The sequence below is a fragment of the Triplophysa rosa genome, linkage group LG21, assembly GCF_024868665.1.
Source record: "Triplophysa rosa linkage group LG21, Trosa_1v2, whole genome shotgun sequence".
Taxonomy (NCBI): Eukaryota; Metazoa; Chordata; class Actinopteri; order Cypriniformes; family Nemacheilidae; genus Triplophysa; species Triplophysa rosa.
The window spans coordinates 7,785,917-7,804,830 of NC_079910.1; the positions used below are offsets into that span (position 1 = coordinate 7,785,917).

Here is an 18,914-nt window from a genome sequence, read left to right on the forward strand (position 1 = left end):
TTACTGAAGTATTAAGTCATGTTATTTTGAGGAAGTACATGTGTAGACATTAGATGATGATATTTAGCAAATCTTTATAAAACTGTATTTTGTGGTCTTGTTATATGCTCAGACATGAGTATATTATACAGCATTGACCCATATCTTTCTCTATTTTAAAAACAAATGTGCATAATTTAATATGTAAAATATGCATTCATTTAACATGTAAAGTTTACTGAAAATGGTCTCTAGCAAGCCAAGCTTAAAAGGCTAGTTCACCCAAAACTAGACCCATTTGTCGGTAACCAGACCCATTCACTCCTATATGGACACAAAGGAAAGGGTACCGCCGTTGTTCAGTTACAAACATTCTTTAAAATATCTTATTTTGTGTTCTGAAGAAGAAAGAAAGTCATACAGGTTTGAAATCACAAAAGGGTGAGTAAATGATGACAGAATTTTTAAAGAAGAAAAGAAACTGATTTTGTTCTCAAGAATTCTGTTGGTATAAATCTTCAGAAAAGTCAAGTAGACAAATTTAAGCTCGTACCTTAGTTTTTCACTGCTTTACGGCTCAGTGAACTACAAAACCCTATAAACATACGATTTGTCAGCTCATTCCATCTGGATTCACATTCACATTGGAATGGAATTCCGACGAAGTGCAGCGCAGCCTGATCAAACAGAAATGAAAGCGTAATCTAGTTCTCACAATTTGTGGGTTTGGCAAATACAACCACTTTGCTGTGTTTACAGTACATTTGAACTCAAATCAGATGCTTTTAATCAGCTGTGTGTAGAGCCGGGGTGGCTCACGGCTCTATCTTTCATTCATCTCTTCAGCTGTACGGTCCAGCTGTAATTTGACTTTAATGTGCTTTGGCCTCTACCTGCCTGTCCGAGTCAATATGCCTGCAGGCGGTGAGGAACCTAAATAATTTATACGAAGCAGCTGCTTGTGATGTGGAAAAAGACCTCGCTTATTCTGCAGAATCAGGAATTTCTGATGTGTTAAATAGGACGGCTCGTGTGCCAACCTGTTGCCTTTCACCTGCTGCATCCTTCAATTCGAACCGTCCTCCCATTCACTCGCTGGAAAGTTTATTCCCAAAGCTTCCCAAGTTCAATGCCAGTTTTCCTCGCTGAGTAATGAAAGTCCACACGCACTTCTTGAAATTCCTTTAGCTGCGCACACTTCACCTCTGATGACCCTTCCGAATATCTCCTTAAACCCTCTTTAATAGCGGCAAAACATACATTTTGTGGCTGTATGATTTCAGATATTTTTGGAAGTCTTATTAACTGAGACCAGGTCACAGCTCGATTGGTTCCACATGAGTTGAAGAGGTGGCGGAGGATCGTCACAACGGGGTGGGGGCGGAAAGCAGGCAGCTTGTGCCTTGGTGCTTTTGATAGAATCAGGGAGTGGAGGAGCGATTTGGACAGTGAGACGGAAGAAAAAAGAAATGGGAGGGAGTGCATGACATTCTTAGTGCATCTGGACAAAATAACAGCGCGAGAGTGTGAGGCAAAGAGGAAGGAGATCGGAATACAGGAAGGAACGACAGTATTTATTGTTGGAGGGGAGAGAAAGAGTACGAAAAAGAAAGTTAAGACGCAGAGGAAAATGAAGAGGGAACATCCAACCAGAAACAAAGTCTTGGCGTGTTGTGAAGTGTCAGTTCGGATGGAAGGAGGAGTGGAAGAACGGTTGATGACATTATCCAGCGGAGAATGAGAACCGACTGTGGAAAAAAGAGAAAATTCAGACTTCACTTAAACATATCCTGAACCTGAATTCTACATCTTAGTTTGGAGTCGCTGTCGTCCTCAGAGGAGTGTGTGTGTGTGAACACGAGAGCGTGGGAGAATCAGGTGTTATGTTAGGACATTGGGGATCACTTCTGGGTGAGTGACACTCTCGCACCCTCCCACACAAACACCAGCTCCCTCACGAGGAAACCAATGCAGCTGAGAGATCCAGGCAGCGTTGAGTCTAAGAGGGTGAGTGCCTTCAGCTATCACCAGATCAGGCAGGTAACAAAGCAAGGTGCTTTTCTCCAACAGCATTCAGAGGCTTACATGTGCTTTAAAGGGTGTTTTAATTGGCATGCACCTTAGCTTGGGTCGTACTGTGTGTGGACGTAGTGCATGTTGGGCTCGCAAGTGAGAGAAAGATTATCATATAAAGTGTACTGTAAGGAGAGGCACTTTTAGTCCTTTTTCTAAACTACATTACAAAATGTTTTTGTTCAAGGGTCTGTTTTTTAATACTGAAAAAGTTCTGGCTTTTTTTGAAGAGCGTCTGAGTTATGAATGTGTGGGATGTGGTTAATTTCTCTAGATGAGCAACGGGAGGTGCTGTGACAGACACTGCGCTTCGCTTGCCAAGATGAATGTAACATCCACTTTTAATTGTTCACTTTAATCATTAGCAGTCGTGGCGTCTGCCAGCACCATAAAGATATGACAGCACAATAGTGAGCCTTCAATAAAACATCAGCTCTATATATTACAAACTAGCCTTTGGGTGCTCTGTCAGCTTTGGTTTGGTATTTTAGTGGCTGCATTAGACATTATCACAAATCTGCATCATAGCATCATTCCAGCTAAATGAAAATGGTTGGGGTAGTCTTGAGCCAAGATGTCTAAGAAAGTCAAAAGAATCAATCTGAAGCACCAACATCAGAACTCCACTTTACACTCTTTTTACTTCATTGCATGCGTGATTTGCCAGCACTTGGGATTTTGTTCGGTTTGACTTTAAACTTCTGTAGGCTAAATCCTCATTGGAAGAGCGTTGCGAGTCGTAAGGCCCTAAAGTACAGTCTGTAGACTTAAAAAAAGACAAAAACGAATCTTTATTGTATGAGAGGCCTTCAGAAAGCTTTGATTTTCATGTGCAGCCCATCAGAGACTCATTTCCTGGCTGATGATGTTAATACTGACAGTTGTGTCTATTGATGTGTTCTAGCTGGAGGTGTCCTGATTACCCAGCTAACTGCCAGCTTCACTTAATCCCCTGGAGATTCATGAAGAACAACATCATTGTGGTTAATCCAGTGCCTGTCTGATTGATGCATTGTGAACTTGCCCAGTGGTATTAGGGCCCTCGCGGTTACGGCTGAGATCGAATGAGTTTTCAGACACGTGACAAATAAGTTAAGGGGACGTCCGGTGCGAGGCCGGTTAACTCACAGATGTTAGCTCTGTCGCTCTGTCCCACACCTATGCTTTCTGTGTATTTAACTCTATAGTTGGAAGTTTTGCCTGGATATGATCTGTGTGCTGATTTTCAAAATGTTTTTGTTTGACTAAGAGAATGTTCATTTCAGTCTATCCCATCTTTTCCCAGCCAAGAGAGGATGTTTCAGACTTGCTTGTTCTAGTTTGTTGTTCCTACACGTTGGAATAAAACACATAGCTGTAATCTTCGGTATATTGTTTTTGAAAGGTTAATCCTTTTTTGTGTTAAAGGGATAGTTCACCCCAAAAATGAAAATTCTGTCATCATTTACTCACTCTCATATTATTTTAAGCCTGTATGGCTTTTGTTCTTCTGCAGGACACAAAAGTAGATATTTTTAAAAACTATGGTTACGGGAAACCCCATTGACTCTCATTGTTTTTGTGTCCATACAATAGAAATGAATGGGGACCAATTGTTTTTGTTTACCAACATTCTTCAAAATATCTTCTTTTGTGTTTTTCATTTTTGTGTGAACTGTTCTTTTAAGTACCTTGCTGCATTGCAATATCACCTGCCTTTGTTATTCCTAAAAAAGTAACAGAAAAATATTCTGTTTTACTGTCAAGTATATGTTAAACATGCAAATTAGAGTTTCTATTGTATCGTATGAACGTTGCATACAAAACACTTGAATGTAATACAAATATATTAGCCGTATAATGAAGCAGTGCAAAAATAATTATTGGGAATTACGTTAATGAATAACGACCAGTGCAAAAGGTTTTTGAAAAGCAACACCGGGCTTTGTGCTTTAAGCCAGTTATAAACAGAGGCTTAACCATTGGCGCTTTGGCTGTACTTGAATCACCCAGTTATATTTTTCTAAAGCCTGGCCTCCCACATGAGAGACACTGAAAAAGAAACTATTTTAAAGCTATATGAGGAGGGAATTTTCAAAAGAAAAGTTAACTTTGAATGACATTATAAACATTTTGTTGTTGCCAAGTCAAAATATCAGATGTGTTGATATACTGATAAGTCATGATCATAACAGATCTACTTTTTTTAGTATTTGCACCACAACATCCTTATCTTGTCCAATTGCTTACCTAGTCATGGTGACATGGAGCCATCACTTAGGTAAATTGGGATGTCTTTGTTTATTAGCATATTTGGTAACTGTATATAATGGCAAGCATTCGTGCTATAGATGAGCTGCTCAGACGTGATCTCACAGGTGTCTTTTACACCATATGGTTGATCTTAGGCATGTTCTGCCACCACTGTCCTGCCACCTAGACCTTTCCATCAACAAGACTGATGACCTTTTCTGTCTAATGGGAGCTGGGAAATGTGCCGTAGAGTTGAGTTTCACTTGTCCTTTCTCTTTCTCCTTTCCCTCTTTTCTGTATCCAGATGGATCCTGTTCAGAAGGCAGTGATCAACCACACCTTTGGAGTACCATTGGTCAAGACCAAACGACCAGTCATTTCCTGTAATGTCTGCCAGATCAGATTCAACTCAGAGGTATGATTTTGACGCTAGACTGTTTGACTTTGTGCATGGTTTGTTTGGTGTCTTTAATGAAATGGCTCGTGTCTGTTATACGTTTGAAGGTCTAAATTGTACGTGGTGTTCCTCAACTGAGTTTTCTTTTATGTGTAAAGGGTGGGATGCTGTGTTTTGGCAGCAGAGATTCATTGCACACACTGCTTTCTAGTCTGGAAATAGCCAATGGCTGATTTCTTTTGAAGTACTGTATCCACAAAGCACGTCAAAGTGGAGTTTTTCTTTCTTTTACAATTATAAAAAATTCTCTTTAAGAGAGCTCTTCTGCGTGTTAGGAGCAAACATATGGGCAATTTCCGGCAGGAATGAAAAGTGAGTTAAAAAATCCTTCCTATGGAAACAACTCTCAACTTTTCCTTGTACCACAGTCTTTTATTGAAAAATCCATATCAAGCGTTCCAATATTCCTTACACATCAATGAAAGCAATTATGTTAGTTGTTTATGCACCAAATAGCTGCTACACTTGTTAAGAGAAACTTAAGCCTGAATTATTCTGGGCTGAATTCAGTTGCAGCTGTGGCAGACAGTGACATGTATGAGATTAGTAACAGAGCAGGACCTGGGAGTGTCCCACTAGCCGGGGCTATTTTTACTGACAAGAGCTGTAATCATGGGCAGAAAATGGCTTTCTTGGTGTGAGCATGTAATCTCAAGCCTAGAGTCAAGCAGATGTATGGTCCACTTTAAACCACAGTCATATAGACAATGAAAGACAAGGAAAAGATAGAGAGGCCCTGCCTGCCTGTGGAGACCTGCAAAATTAGATGTTAGTCCAGCTCGCCTTTAATGATTTATGGGGGAAGAATTTGAGACAACACAGCAATTTTAAGAAAAACTTGACTTAATAGTTCTAGTGCAATGTTGGGAGGTAATATTTCATGGTGATGAAAATTCCCGCAGGAATTGTTTAATGCTCAGAGATCACTCAGGAGATTTAATGGAGTTCCCGGTTATGTTTCAGTGAAGTGTCTTTGTAACTTTGCCTCAAGGCAGTTGTTGGCATTCAGATAAATTGTTTCAAAGCAGAAAACATTACTGCACAATGTTTGAAGTTCTTTTAAGAATGTCCTTATTGGGCATTTCATTTAAAGGCATTAGTTCACAAAAAAATGATAATTCTCCTTTATTCTCTCCTGTCATTCCAAACCTGTATGACTTTCTTTTGCGGAACACAAAAGAAGATATTTTGAAGAGAATGTTGGTAACCAAACAACACTGGTCTCCATTGACTTTCACTGTATGCACACAAAACCACTGAGACATTTCTCAAAATATTATCTTTTGTGTTTCACAGATGAAAGAGTCATGCGTAACATGAGGGTGAATAAATGATGACAGAATGGTTTTATTTTTAGGTGAACTATCTTTTTAAGCAAGAACAATTATCATACCAACATTAATTATATTTGTGGTGATGATTGTTAGAATCTCAAGGCGAACCAGTTCTAGTTTGTCTGCAGTGTGAACATGGATATATAGTAGTGTAATATTTTTTGCTATGCGAATGTAAAACCATTGTTGACTCATCACCTAAGGTTGTTTTGTTTTGGTTCCCAGACATCTGATATTTGAGCTGTAAATTCTGTATCCCAAAGTGGCATCCAAAGAAATTCTTAGTTTACAACCCAGTTCATGACCTTCAAGTCAAACATGCTTGACACATGTACGAGTGTGCTTGTAAATACTGATTCATGTTGTCCAATAAAACCTTAAGCACCACTGATTGGGCATCTCTGACATCAGCACCACATTAAAGTCATACATAATTTCAACACCTCTGTTTTTGCTATGTCTCCCTGTCAGCCGTCACTACATTCTACTACAGCCAATAAACCCACTGTTACAGCATGTCTTAACAGGACGCCATTCAATACGTTTTTGTCGGACCTGGTCGAGATCATAGCTTGTTTTCTGTGATGTCATCCTGAGTAGCCCCACCCACTGTGTCTCAATTGCCCAAAAACCCATACATGTGCATTACACATACAGTATTTTCAGATTGGATGCTGTGTGTAATTTTTTGGAGGATCTATGGACAGAAATGCAATATAATATACATAACTATGTCTTCAGAGGTGTATAAAGACCTTACATAATAAAGCGTTATGTTTTTATTACCTTAGAATGAGCTATTTCTGTTTATACACAGCAGGTCTCCTTGCATGCAATTCGCCATGTTGTTTCTACAGTAGCCCTAAACAGACAAACTGCTCTACAGAGCGCATTTTGTAAACAAGTTATCTCCTTCAGCAAAGAAGCGAAAACGTGACGACATCTTAGTTCCGTGTCAGCCACCATAGTGCCTCGAAAGGGAGGGGTGGAGCTAGCCATTGGTTGCAATTCGCAACCTCACCGCTAGATGCCGCTAAATTTCATACACTGGACCTTTAAGTAATACAAGCACTGTTGCAATTTTCAGTAACCATATAATGGAATCTTACAATTACCGTGCTTTCTGTTTTTCTGCAATGTCCAAAAAGAAGCAACACATCTGTTCCTTGAAAATATCTATTCTTTGCCTCCTTGCTATCATCCTTTCACGCTTCATTATGGATTCATAGATTCCTAACCCCTGTTGTCGATAACCAAGTGCATTTATTGTGGAAAAAGCAGACTATTGGCTGCCAGCGTGTATTATCTAAAGCATTTATCAGACTATGGGCTTGGAGCGCTGTCGCGAGCAACGCGCATTCCTTTTACTCTATAGTGCAAGATGGAGGTATAACCTTGCCGCAGAAATGATGTCACCACATTGTGTCACCTTTGCTGCAGGACAGGGTTGAATGAGTGTTCCTCCTGCCAGAAATGCAGTGGCCCTTCACAGTTTTATCATTTACTGGTTTACCATCACATTAGCCTTCCTTCTGTTGTGTTTACCACAGCTGTCAGTCCTCTTCGTTTAAGCTTTCCCTTTTTGTTGTCATAATTACGTTTATGCTGGCATATGTTACAATACATGGTGTTCACATGTGATTGAGTAAGATGAGGACAGTCTGGGTTCTTCGTGAATTGGTGTTCTCATTTGTCCCTGGAAATGTTCTGTGCGCTTGCTCTGTTTTTCCATATTTCATTTCATGCCCCTATAGGACCAGCTCATCTTGTTATGCAAAAGTTTGGGCAAGAATTATCATTCTGCGCCTTACGCCGGGTATACAATAGGGCCCTTGGTCTTTTTAGTCATGTTATATTTCCCCGACTAATTGTGTCCAGGTGTGTCTAGTTTACCCTGATCCAGTCTTGTGTATATATAGCACAGTGTTTCCAGTGTTGGTTACATTACATGCAGTTTTGTGTGTTCTTGTCTCCGTTACCATGGAGATTTGTCTCTTACTAATACAAAGAAGTAATCCTCAATATGTTTGCACAAAAGCCATGATTCAGTTAAAGTGGCACCATTAAACAGCTGTCATATTACTGATAAATGCATTAAGTTAGTGATGTTGCTACTTTTAGGTTTACTTCCCAACATTCATGGTTGCAATTGCGACTGTTTTGAGTCTGTTGCTTGGATAAGACAATGGTATGAAGTGTGCTTCTCATTTATTCTTGGATGTGTTGCATTTTATGCTTTTTTCTTTGCTCTGTTGTACGATTTATTTTTAGGTTTACATATCCACTTTTTGGAATATTAGTACACTTATTAAAACAACCAAATGACACAAATGTAACTAAAAATCCAAAATAAATCAAAGCTATGTTCTCATCTATTTTGTGCTCCTATTTTTGTTACATTAGCTGGTTCATATACAGTATATAGTACCAGTCAAAAGTTTGGAAACACTTGTTCAATCATAATTCCCACACAGTTACAATTGCTACTCTATAGTTTTGAGGTTATTTATATTTTTCCACCTTTTAGAATATAACTAAAGAAATAGTGTTGCCAAACATTTGACTAGTAGTGTATATTACACCCAACCTGTGCCTTAGACTTGTATTTCATGGAGCTCAGGTGAATCCCAATCTATCTGTTGGCCTCAGCGTCCTCTATAGTGATCTTAGTATTTTAGACAGGCAGCTCCTTCAAACCCCTGAAGGCTTCGATTACAGACCACCAGCTATATAAGGCTCTGTCATCACCAATTACAGCCCACAACCTGCCACCACAGACAGGAAGGGCCAACCTAATATCATCCCCCCTGACTTTAAGTGTAATTGCCTCTGGGGGCCAATCCCAGCAGTCTTTGTATATTTTATTGCCATGGGTCCCTGCATGCTCTCTAAACCTCCTCAAGGCTACAACCCATTCACACAGAGCAGCTGTCAATCCTGTATGGAGCACAAAATACAGACAACATTTTATTATGAGATGTTTATAGAAAAAAAACATTTTGAATACTCATTTAATACACAAAAGCACTGAGGTGCCACCAGAGGTGAGAAATCATATACCTATGTTTGCAAAACAGACAGTCAATTGTAACTATGTAGAAATTATGTTGAGACATGCTAAGACCATATTTACTGCAATTACAGTACATAGAGCCTTTAAATAGTTGTACATAAGTAAACATTGTTTCAAGTTTTTCAGTTCATACACCGGTTGGTTCTAAAAATTCTGTACTCCTGACTCCTAAACTGAATTTTGAGAGCGAGTTTGGTTGGAATGCTGGCATGAGAGTGCTTTGAGGGATTCTTTTCTGTCAATGAATTCTGTAATTCTTTTTTTAGGATATGAAAGATGGAAGAAAGAGAAAATAGGAGCATTGTGTGGTCATAGAGTAAGACAAAACTTTAGTGTCTGAGCAGAGGAGAAAACACTGAAGAAATCATAGTTTTTTGGCTGCGTATAAGAGGATGAAAGAGCCGGATGTTGCCCAAAATAGTTTAGAATACAAAAATGAAATCCTTAGAGATTGAAAGAGTGTAGTTTTTTGTAAAAAGTGTCAACAAACACCAAACAGAATCTGTTTTTTTTATCAGACCAGCTAGGCCAGATATACAGTAACAAAAGGTCCAGTGTATAAAATGTAGCGGCATCTAGCGGTGAGGTTGCAAATTGCAACTAACGGCTCTCTCCACGGCTCATCCCTCCATTTTGAAGCACTGCGGTGGCTGACACTGGGCTAAGATGTTGTCACATTTTCGCTTCTTTCCAGAAGGAGTAACGCATTTACGAAACACGCTCTGTAGAGCAGTTTGTCCATTAAGGGCTACTGTAGAAACAACATGGCGAATTCCTTGTAAGGGGACCCAGGGTGTATCTAGATAGAAATAGCTCATTCTAAGGTAATAAAAACATAACGCTTCATTATGTAAGGTCTTTATGTATATTCTATTGCATTTCTATCAATAGATCCTCCCAAAAATGATAAAATATTTATTTTATTATTATTGTTCTGTTTGATGCCCCTAGTCATGCAAATTTTGAAAAGCATGATAAAGTATATTTTGTCATTATCAAGTAGATATATTACCTTATTTTTAGCGATCTATTCATACAGACATTATTCAAACCCTTCTTTCTGCTTTGTATAGAACAATGAGAGTCACACCTGTCAGTAAATATGGTTGTCAATCCCAAACACTGACAGTGTGAATGCAGCCCTTATGTTGTGCTTGTCTAAGCCTTGGATGACACTCTGGCATGGGTCTCTTGGTCCAGCTCCCAGTGTCTGTACAGCAACTGTTGTCAACTCTTTCTCAGTTTCACGTGGTACATAATCCAGCCACTTAATAATCATCATGTCTGTCTTGATGAGATGCATTCCGAAGCCGGCGCTGTTTTGAGCAAAAGGGAAGCTGCTGGTTGGTGATCTGTCTGAAGTGGTCTGCAGGGACGCGTGGCAGACACATGTTCTGCTGCGTGGGAGCCCGCTCCCCCGTTACGACGGCGCGGGCCATAGGCGACAGTTCCTGTACAGTATGTGCGTTTCTAGAAATATACACACGTTCCCAGAAATATACACACGTTCCCATCTACATGTTTTCCTATTAGAGGTCAATGTGATGGATGACTGTCTTAGATTGTGACACATCAGAGAAGTGGAATTGTTTATGTAGATTAGAGCTTCACAATAGTCAGCTGTTTTGTGTTTTTCTTGGTTTGACTTGTGCACTTGCTACTGATGCAGCCAAATATACAGCGAGGGAAATAAGTATTTGATCCCCTGCTGATTTTGTAAGTTTGCCTGCTTACAAAGAAATGAAGGGTCTATCATTTTTATGGTAGGTTTATTTTAACTGATAGAGACAGAATATTGAAAAAAATCAGGGGAAAAAATGTTATATAAAGGTTATAAAATAAGTATTATTTCACTGACTGAGTATCATTTCTTTGTAAGCAGTCAAACTTACAAAATCAGCAGGGGATCAAATACTTATTTCCCTCACTGTATACAGTTCTCTTCAATAACAGTTTATCTTTCAGATAAGTCCCTCTCTGTGATGAGAGCAAGAAATAAAACGCATTGTGTCATAGAACTATGCTATGACGCTTTCTGCATGCATTTATTTAATGTATATTTTATTTCAATGAGATGTTTAAAAAAGATCTTATGCAAAAGCACCCCACTGAAAGCACATGGGACCGAAAAGCATATACCCATACTGCTTTGCAACATAGACAACCAATCAGAGCTATTTACAAAGCTTTGGTGACGCTGATGCAAGACGGTTACAAAATCAGATTTTCCCTACATGCTTTTTGTGGCCGTAAGAATTCACAATAACAATATTATTGCAATATCTATTTAAAGATCCAGTGTGTAATTTTTGGAGGATCTATTGACAGAAATGCAATATAATAAACATAATCTTACATAATAAAGCGGGTCCCCTTACATGGAATTCTCCATGTTGTTTCTACAGTAGCCCTAAACGGACAAACTGCTCTACAGAGCACCTTTCGTAAATACATTATCTCCTTCGGCGAAGAAGCGAAGTCATCTTTGTCCTGTGAAAGCCACCCTAGTGCTTCGAAAGGAAGGTGGAGTGAGCCGCTGGTTGCCATACAGTCCTAGCTATAACAAATTCAAATAAATCAACATCAACTAAATATACATAAACTGTTTCTAATAATCATTGCTTCAGTTTTTGAAGTAAATATTGAAGCAAATGTGATATACTTATTTACAGATATATTTTTAAGAAGTGAATGGTTTTCTTGTAGTACAGTTATTGGTTTAATAACAAATATACAATACAGCAGAAAGTGTATTAGAAGGTTTATACTCCCAGCTGTTGAAAGGTTGTTTTTCTCCAGCATTTCGGATTCAAAATAAACAGCATCATTACTCGTTCTTTCCGCTGTGTTTCTTTCAGAGTCAGGCAGAGGCCCACTATAAGGGAAACCGCCATGCTAGGAGAGTCAAAGGCATCGAGACCTCCAAGAGCCGCCCACAAGAGAGTGACAAACCACCTCCTGGTCCCGTCTCTTCTCCCTCACCTACAGGGTCCCAGCCGGCCGTCTCCTCTGACACTGACCCCAGCAAAACAGGTACGATATAGACACATAATCACAAAATAATATTTCATTTATAAAAGAAAATGTGGGTCGCACAAATGAAACACCCCCTCCATTATATAATTCACACATTTTAAATTGCACTTTTGTTCCAAAAGCTGTACTAATTTAAAGAATATGAAGCACTCCATCATGTTTCTTAAGCTTTTTTTACTCGTGCTAGAATCATCATAACAATGTTAATTCACCCTATGAGTCAAGCCACCAAAACTAGGACACAAAAGCACCACAAATATTCTTCTCCTGCGTGTGTGGTCTGATCTCACGCTTAAGACGCAGCCAATAAGACATTCCTTTCACTGAAGGTATGAGGTCTGTCACAAGCAATTACTGCCCCGATACAATAACAAAGACAGCATTCATCAGTTCCAGCGGAGGATTTAAATTAGCCAGACTGTTAAGAACAGGACAGACCATCCCTCAATCTCAAACATTAGCTGTCCCATTCAGAGCCTAATTTTATCGTAACAGCGTGACTGTCTCCATTGCAATTCACATGTTTTCACACTTTATTAAGACGGCCTAGCTGATGTGTTTACAGAGCTGTTCATAGTGTCATGAGAGATTTGAGGCCCATTTGTCTCTGAATCAGAATAAACGTTGGGATTAAGACGGCCGGGTCAGAGCAAAGGGTGAGCAGCGAACCTGCAGGGCAGGATGGAAACATCACAGCTGATCTTTCTGTAATGAGAAGTGATTAAACTCTGGCAGCATCATAATAGTGGTGAAGCGAAAGGGAGGCACAGAGTTTATAATGTGGCAGAGCGACTCTCTCTTGTGCATGTTCTTCATCAGTCATGCCATGGAGAGTTTGTTTGAGTCTGTTTTATGTCCTCCTATCATTGACGATTAATGAAAACCATCGGGAAGACGCAGAACTAGTAGCCTTTTTATGAGCAGCTTTAAAACAAGTGTTTGAATGCCCTTTTTAAACCACCATCCGTGAATGCCAAAATAAATCCATATTAAAAGCCTCAGAAGGATCATAGATTTAATGGCTCTTGCAACCATTTAGTTATATTTATTTGTGCATTCCCTAGCCGCCATTCAAATGTCTGTTAGCTGTTCTTTGGGTCTGCCTTATTAGGGGTATCGATCGATTAATACATTATATCCAATTCATTAAGGAAGATATTTATTAATTCATCAATTGAATCACAAATGTAGCTGAAACAAACCAATTTATGAATCTAATTTAAAGATATGAAAGATATTACACTATGGTGGCATTACAGCACATTTTTTTGTCATCTTATTCTGTGCTGATGTTTTGGTATGTGTGGTCAAGGGGCATTAAAGGGATAGTTCACCCAAAAATAAAACTGTGTCATCATTTACGCACCCGCAAGTTGTTCCAAACTTGAATAAAGTTTGTTGTTTTGCTGAACACAAAGAAAGATATTTGGAAGAATATTTGTAACCAAACAGTTCTGGGGCACTATTGACTAGACTATGGCCCGGTTTCACAGACAATGCTTAGTTTTAGCCAGGCCTATGCCTTAGTTGGATTAGGATATTTGAGTCACTTTTATAAAAATACTTCAGAAAGAAACATTACCTGTGTGCATCTGTAGACAAACCAATGGCACTGACATACAGTATTTTACGATAAGTTATTTGATTCAGCTCCAACATTCATTTAAGGCTGGGACTTGCCTTAAGCCTTGTCTGTGAAACCGGGCCTATATGCTAGTCAATAGTGCCCCAGAACTTTTTGGTTACAAACATTCTTCCAAATATCTTCTTTTGTGTTGAACAAGAAATGAATACAGGTTTGGAACAACTTTAGGGTGAGTAAATGATGACAGAATTTTCATTTTTGGGTGAACTGTTCCTTCAAATACTTTTGGTTATTTTAAATTGAATGCAATTTTAGTGTACTGCTCATACTGTAGTAACATGTTACATTGACAGCCCTAGTCAATATACATGCTTCTGAGAGTCCAGCTCCTCTTAAAATTTACAAAATAACTGCTTTATTCTCTTCCACCCTCCATCGTTTTCGTCACAGAGCACTGCTGGGATGTTAAGGACATCACAGCCGTATCTCGCACTGAGGGTCCGGGATTTGTTGGCACTCAGAAGACTATCTACAGTCCCTAGCACAGGAAGAATTTCAGCGGGATAGTGCCAAAACAAACCGGCCGGGATCTAAATGTGAAACCAGATCTGTTTGAAAGAATGCTGTTTTCCATCCAAAGCGCGCCGTCGTGACCCCGACCCTTGCTTGTACTGTGTATCCCAGCAATCACTTTGTTTTGATGCCTTCCCATAAACTTGTTTCACAAAAAAATTTCATTAAGTTACCAGCCCTGACAGCTGCAGTCCCATCTGGACATTAACATCCCTTTGTGTGGAAAGCAAGAATTGTGTGTGCTTGTACAGTGTGAAGTCATCATGCACGAGCTCACCGGCTTGTTTTTCTACAGTCTTTTGTTACCACTGATATCTGTGTGAGTGCGAATGCTCATGACTAGATGTTGGAGATGCAGAAGGGCCCTAACCTCTTTATCTCACTTGCTTACAAGTCTTTCTTTCATGTGTATGTGTGTGATAGCACAAGAGCAGAATTCCCACGCTTCATGACAAACACAAGGCTGTGTTGAACCTCGGCTGTCGTAGACGTAATTTATTGATGATTTTTCTTCACACATCAGCAGATTCAGCTTCTACGAGTGAGATAGACAATACTCAGACTATTGGAGTCACCTGTTAAGAGGATATTGAGTTTCAGTTACCGCGCTCTCTTAACAGCTCCTGCACTGAAACTTTAAACTGACATTTAAGATGAACATTATATAGTTTGTTCTAACTTTTAGTAAGCATTTCAGGAATGGTCAGTCAGTTCGCATGTTTTCTATATTTTTAGCTTTTTGAATTTCCTGTTATGGGCGATATTGTAGGTCATTTAGAATTTGTTTTAAGGTTTGGCTGTGACTAACAAGTCCTGTAGTGCACGGGAACCCTTGGCAGGAGGTGTAGGAGGTTTGGCATCCAACTGTTTGTCACCGAGATCCAGACCTGCTGAAACTGAGAGCCATATATTACCAGCACCACGTGTGGAGGCCGAGACAGCAGGCTCTCTGTATTTTACAACATAAGCGCCATCAAATTTTCAGCTAAATCTTTTCCTTTGTCACTGTCACAGCTCTGGTATTGAACTACAATGGCAAAAGCACCACACATACAGCCAAACTCTATAAAAACGACAAGGAGAGTTTGGTAAACGGCCCTGTTGTAAGCGTACTGCATGGAAGATGCATCTGTAAAACAGCGATCTGAGCTTAGTAAATTTATGCACCCGACTGTATAATTAATAAGACCCCGAGCTCATTTGGGCATCCTGTTTCAGGGCTCATCTATTATTGATGATGGGTAGGGTGGGAGCTTCTTTCTGATGCTTCGAACATCTGATCCACCTGCACGGGTCATGATCAGACCCCCGCCTCACTGCATTGCACACCAACTTCTGTGGTGGCATCACATGTTTACTTTACTGCCTAGAAGACTGAGCTCCAGAAGCTTGAAGTTCTGTATGTTAAGTTTGTGCTATAATTCTGCTGAAATTACATTCCATATGCACTTTTGGAATGCATTGCTAATATAGTTCATTAGTATCTTTTGTCCTTCTGAACCCTCTTTAAAATATTTATATCACTACTTTCCAGGGTTTACAGTGTCTGACTCCCTCAGTAGCTAAATGAAGGCATGGGTGATATATATATATGGGTGAGAAATAAATATCCTGCAAGAATTCAAGTTGTGTACGCACGCTTTCAAATATGCAGAGCAAAGCATAAATGGAGGGCAGGCGGGTGCACGGCGCGGTGAACATGAAGAGCATGTAAATGATGGTGGTTGGTATGGCGACCATCCAGAGCATCGAGGATTCTGAAATCCCCATTACACACACCCCACCCTACCGAACCACAATCCTCTAACAAAAACCACATGCGTGCAGTCAAAGCCACATATTTCAGTGTATGATCATAGTGTGTGTGTATATAAGCGTGTGTGAGTTTGTTTGAGGGTGGGGGCCTGTAAAGGAATGGGTGGGCGGTGAAAAAGGAGTACTGGGAATATTAAGTCAGAGTTTGGGGTATTCAGATCCACACCTGCACCAAGTACAAGTCACTGGTTCCGGATCGTTTATTCTGATTCTGTAATGCCTGTAACACCACGAGGGTGCATGTAGAGATCGTTGATCTATATTTGGTGTTTTTAAGGGTCGTGGGGTTTGGTGTTACGTCCTGTATCTTCCTAAAGAGCAATGTGTCATCACCTCAAGCTTTGATCCAGATGATCTTTACGAGCCTTTGAAAGAAAGAAATATAGCACATGCTCTCATCTGCTCCACAAACAGAGCGAGAGAGAGAAAGACGGAGAGCAGAAAGAGAAACATTCTGCCTGGAAACTTTCAATGTAGAGAGAGGAGTGTTTCCTGTTAAATCACACATCTGATTGGCTCTAATCCACCTGCCATTCAGGATTTGCCACCATAGCGGAGGGCATTGAACCGAACATGCCAGAAATCTTAATACGACAGCTGGCATGTGTCTGTGTTATTTAGAACTTTGGATCACGTGAAACACTTATTTAGAATATCCATCATAAAAAAGTCTTATTAGATACAGGCGATATAAAGTCAAGCTATGTAGTCAGCATGTTGCTTATGATGAAACTGTATTAGAGCGACTAATACTGTAATTTATGTAAGACCATGTTGTCAAGTGTTTGTAAAGTGACAAAGAATCCTTGCAAGGCAATTGAGGAATGAAGTCGATGTTTAGTTTCCCCCCCAGGGAATACTTTCCCGTAGTCAGTGTAAAACTTGGGCTGGATTGTTGTCCTTGTGTTTATAGCGATCTTCTATTATGGGGTAAGATACCCCACTGTTTTAACTGAAGGGGACAGCCGGAACTGTGTAATGCTTTCCTGCCAAATTTAGGAGGTCTTTAGTATGTACCCAATGTAGTGTAAATTCCAAAGCTGTTGCGTAGAGATGTTATTGCCTCCTCGGAGTTACAAATGAGCATCCGGCATGTGTATGTGTTCTTCTGTGATTTACATGTACTATAATAGCAGGAATCACATTTCATCTCTTACTACTTTTCTCTTTATAGCAACAATTTTCAATAAGTAAACGTACTTACAGTACATACTGTTTTGCGTTTTACTCTAGAAGTTATAAGCTGTACCAATATAGCAAGCGTTCTGAAAAACACAGACATGTGCAAATAATTATATTTTATGAAGTATCTTTTGCGAATGTGTTTTTATGTGGTCTATAAAAGCTGGGGTTGTGCACTTCGAGAGAAATGATTTTGAGGTACATTTGGTTTGAAGTTTACGGGAAAAAACACATTTCTGTGGCGAAAGCCTGTGACTTCAAGAGCATTCCAGAGAATTTCGCTTTGTTATTTTCAAAGTTGAAATGGTAGAGCCCATTAACTGCCATAAATACTCCATTTAAATGTCATTTTGTTCTTTGCTTTGTTTCGTAGATGAGACACGGTCAGCGCCACTGTTAGACGGACCCGCTGCTGTCCCTGGGGCCGTGTCCGTTTCTGCTCCCCCATCCCCGGATTCTCCTGGCCCTGCCTGTCCGCTTCTGCCCACCCCTGCTACACCACAACCACCCCCAGCCAGCTCCTCGTCCCCTGGTTGTGTCTCCTCTAACCCGGAGCAAACAGTGACTGGGGCCCCTGGAGCACCATCAGTCACTCCCAGCAATCCTGAGACTGAAGAGGACAAAGCCAAGAAGCTGCTTTACTGCTCACTGTGCAAAGTGGCCGTCAATTCGCTCTCCCAGTTGGAGGCCCACAATAAAGGTGAAGATTCATTCAATGACATCTAAAGTCAATAGATTATCGTGCTAAAGTACGCAAAGCATCCATCATTGGAATAAAATGTCTCCGATGGGCAGTTAAAGGTGGATAGCTCGTATATAACCTCACATGCTTCCGGAATAGAGAGAGAATGACGTTATCGTATGCCTCTGATTCTTTTTACTGCTACAGTGTGATTGAAATATCCAAAAGTTATTTCGAGTAAGATTCCACAGTGTCATGTGCAACACAGATGTTTAATGTTTGCAACAAACCCAGCACTTTCCATTTCAGATGTGTAAAGGATAAAGCGGATCCAAGAGGTGATTTATACACATCTGTGTTATCCAGGAATGATTTTGCGCTCTGTTAATGTTCCTACATGTCTAGATGGCCCACAATTCAATACTGTAAAACTCATAACCGATATCTCCAAACCTGTCGCATCATAATAAAAACCAGCTCAACTTCTTTAAAATTATTTAGAATTATCCTAATAACAGTCATATTGGCAAATTTAATAAAATGCAGTCAAATCACTGCAATATTCTCAATGTTGTTTAAAGGGATACTTCACCCAAAGATGAACATTTATCATGATTATCATTGATTATTTACTTACCCTCTTGTCATATTAGATCTGTATGACTTTTTTCTTCTTCTGCAGAACACAAAAGAAGATATTTTGAAGAATGTTGGTAGCCTAACAATAGCGGTACCCTTTCCCTTGTAATTTGTGGATACAAATAACAATGCTTTACCAACATTCTTCAAAATACCTTCTTTTGTGTTTTACAGTAGAAGTCATACAAGTTTGAAATGGCAAGATGGTGAGTAAATGAGGACAGAATTTTTATTTTTGTGTGAACTAGGCTATG

General features: G+C 39.7%; 1 protein-coding gene across 3 annotated transcripts in view; it reads left to right on the forward strand.

The window, feature by feature from the left end:
• znf385a (zinc finger protein 385A) overlaps window positions 1–18,914 on the forward strand; it is a 68,388-nt gene that overhangs the window by 42,191 nt on the left and 7,283 nt on the right. For 2 of the 3 annotated variants that reach the window (XM_057319560.1, XM_057319561.1), the window contains exons 3-5: window positions 4,589–4,699; window positions 12,007–12,181; window positions 17,713–18,039. In XM_057319560.1, the coding sequence (XP_057175543.1) occupies window positions 4,589–4,699; window positions 12,007–12,181; window positions 17,713–18,039 (613 nt within the window). Of the gene's footprint in view, window positions 1–1,306; window positions 1,987–4,588; window positions 4,700–12,006; window positions 12,182–17,712; window positions 18,040–18,914 lie in introns of those variants that run through there. The other variant, XM_057319562.1, reaches the window with a different exon arrangement.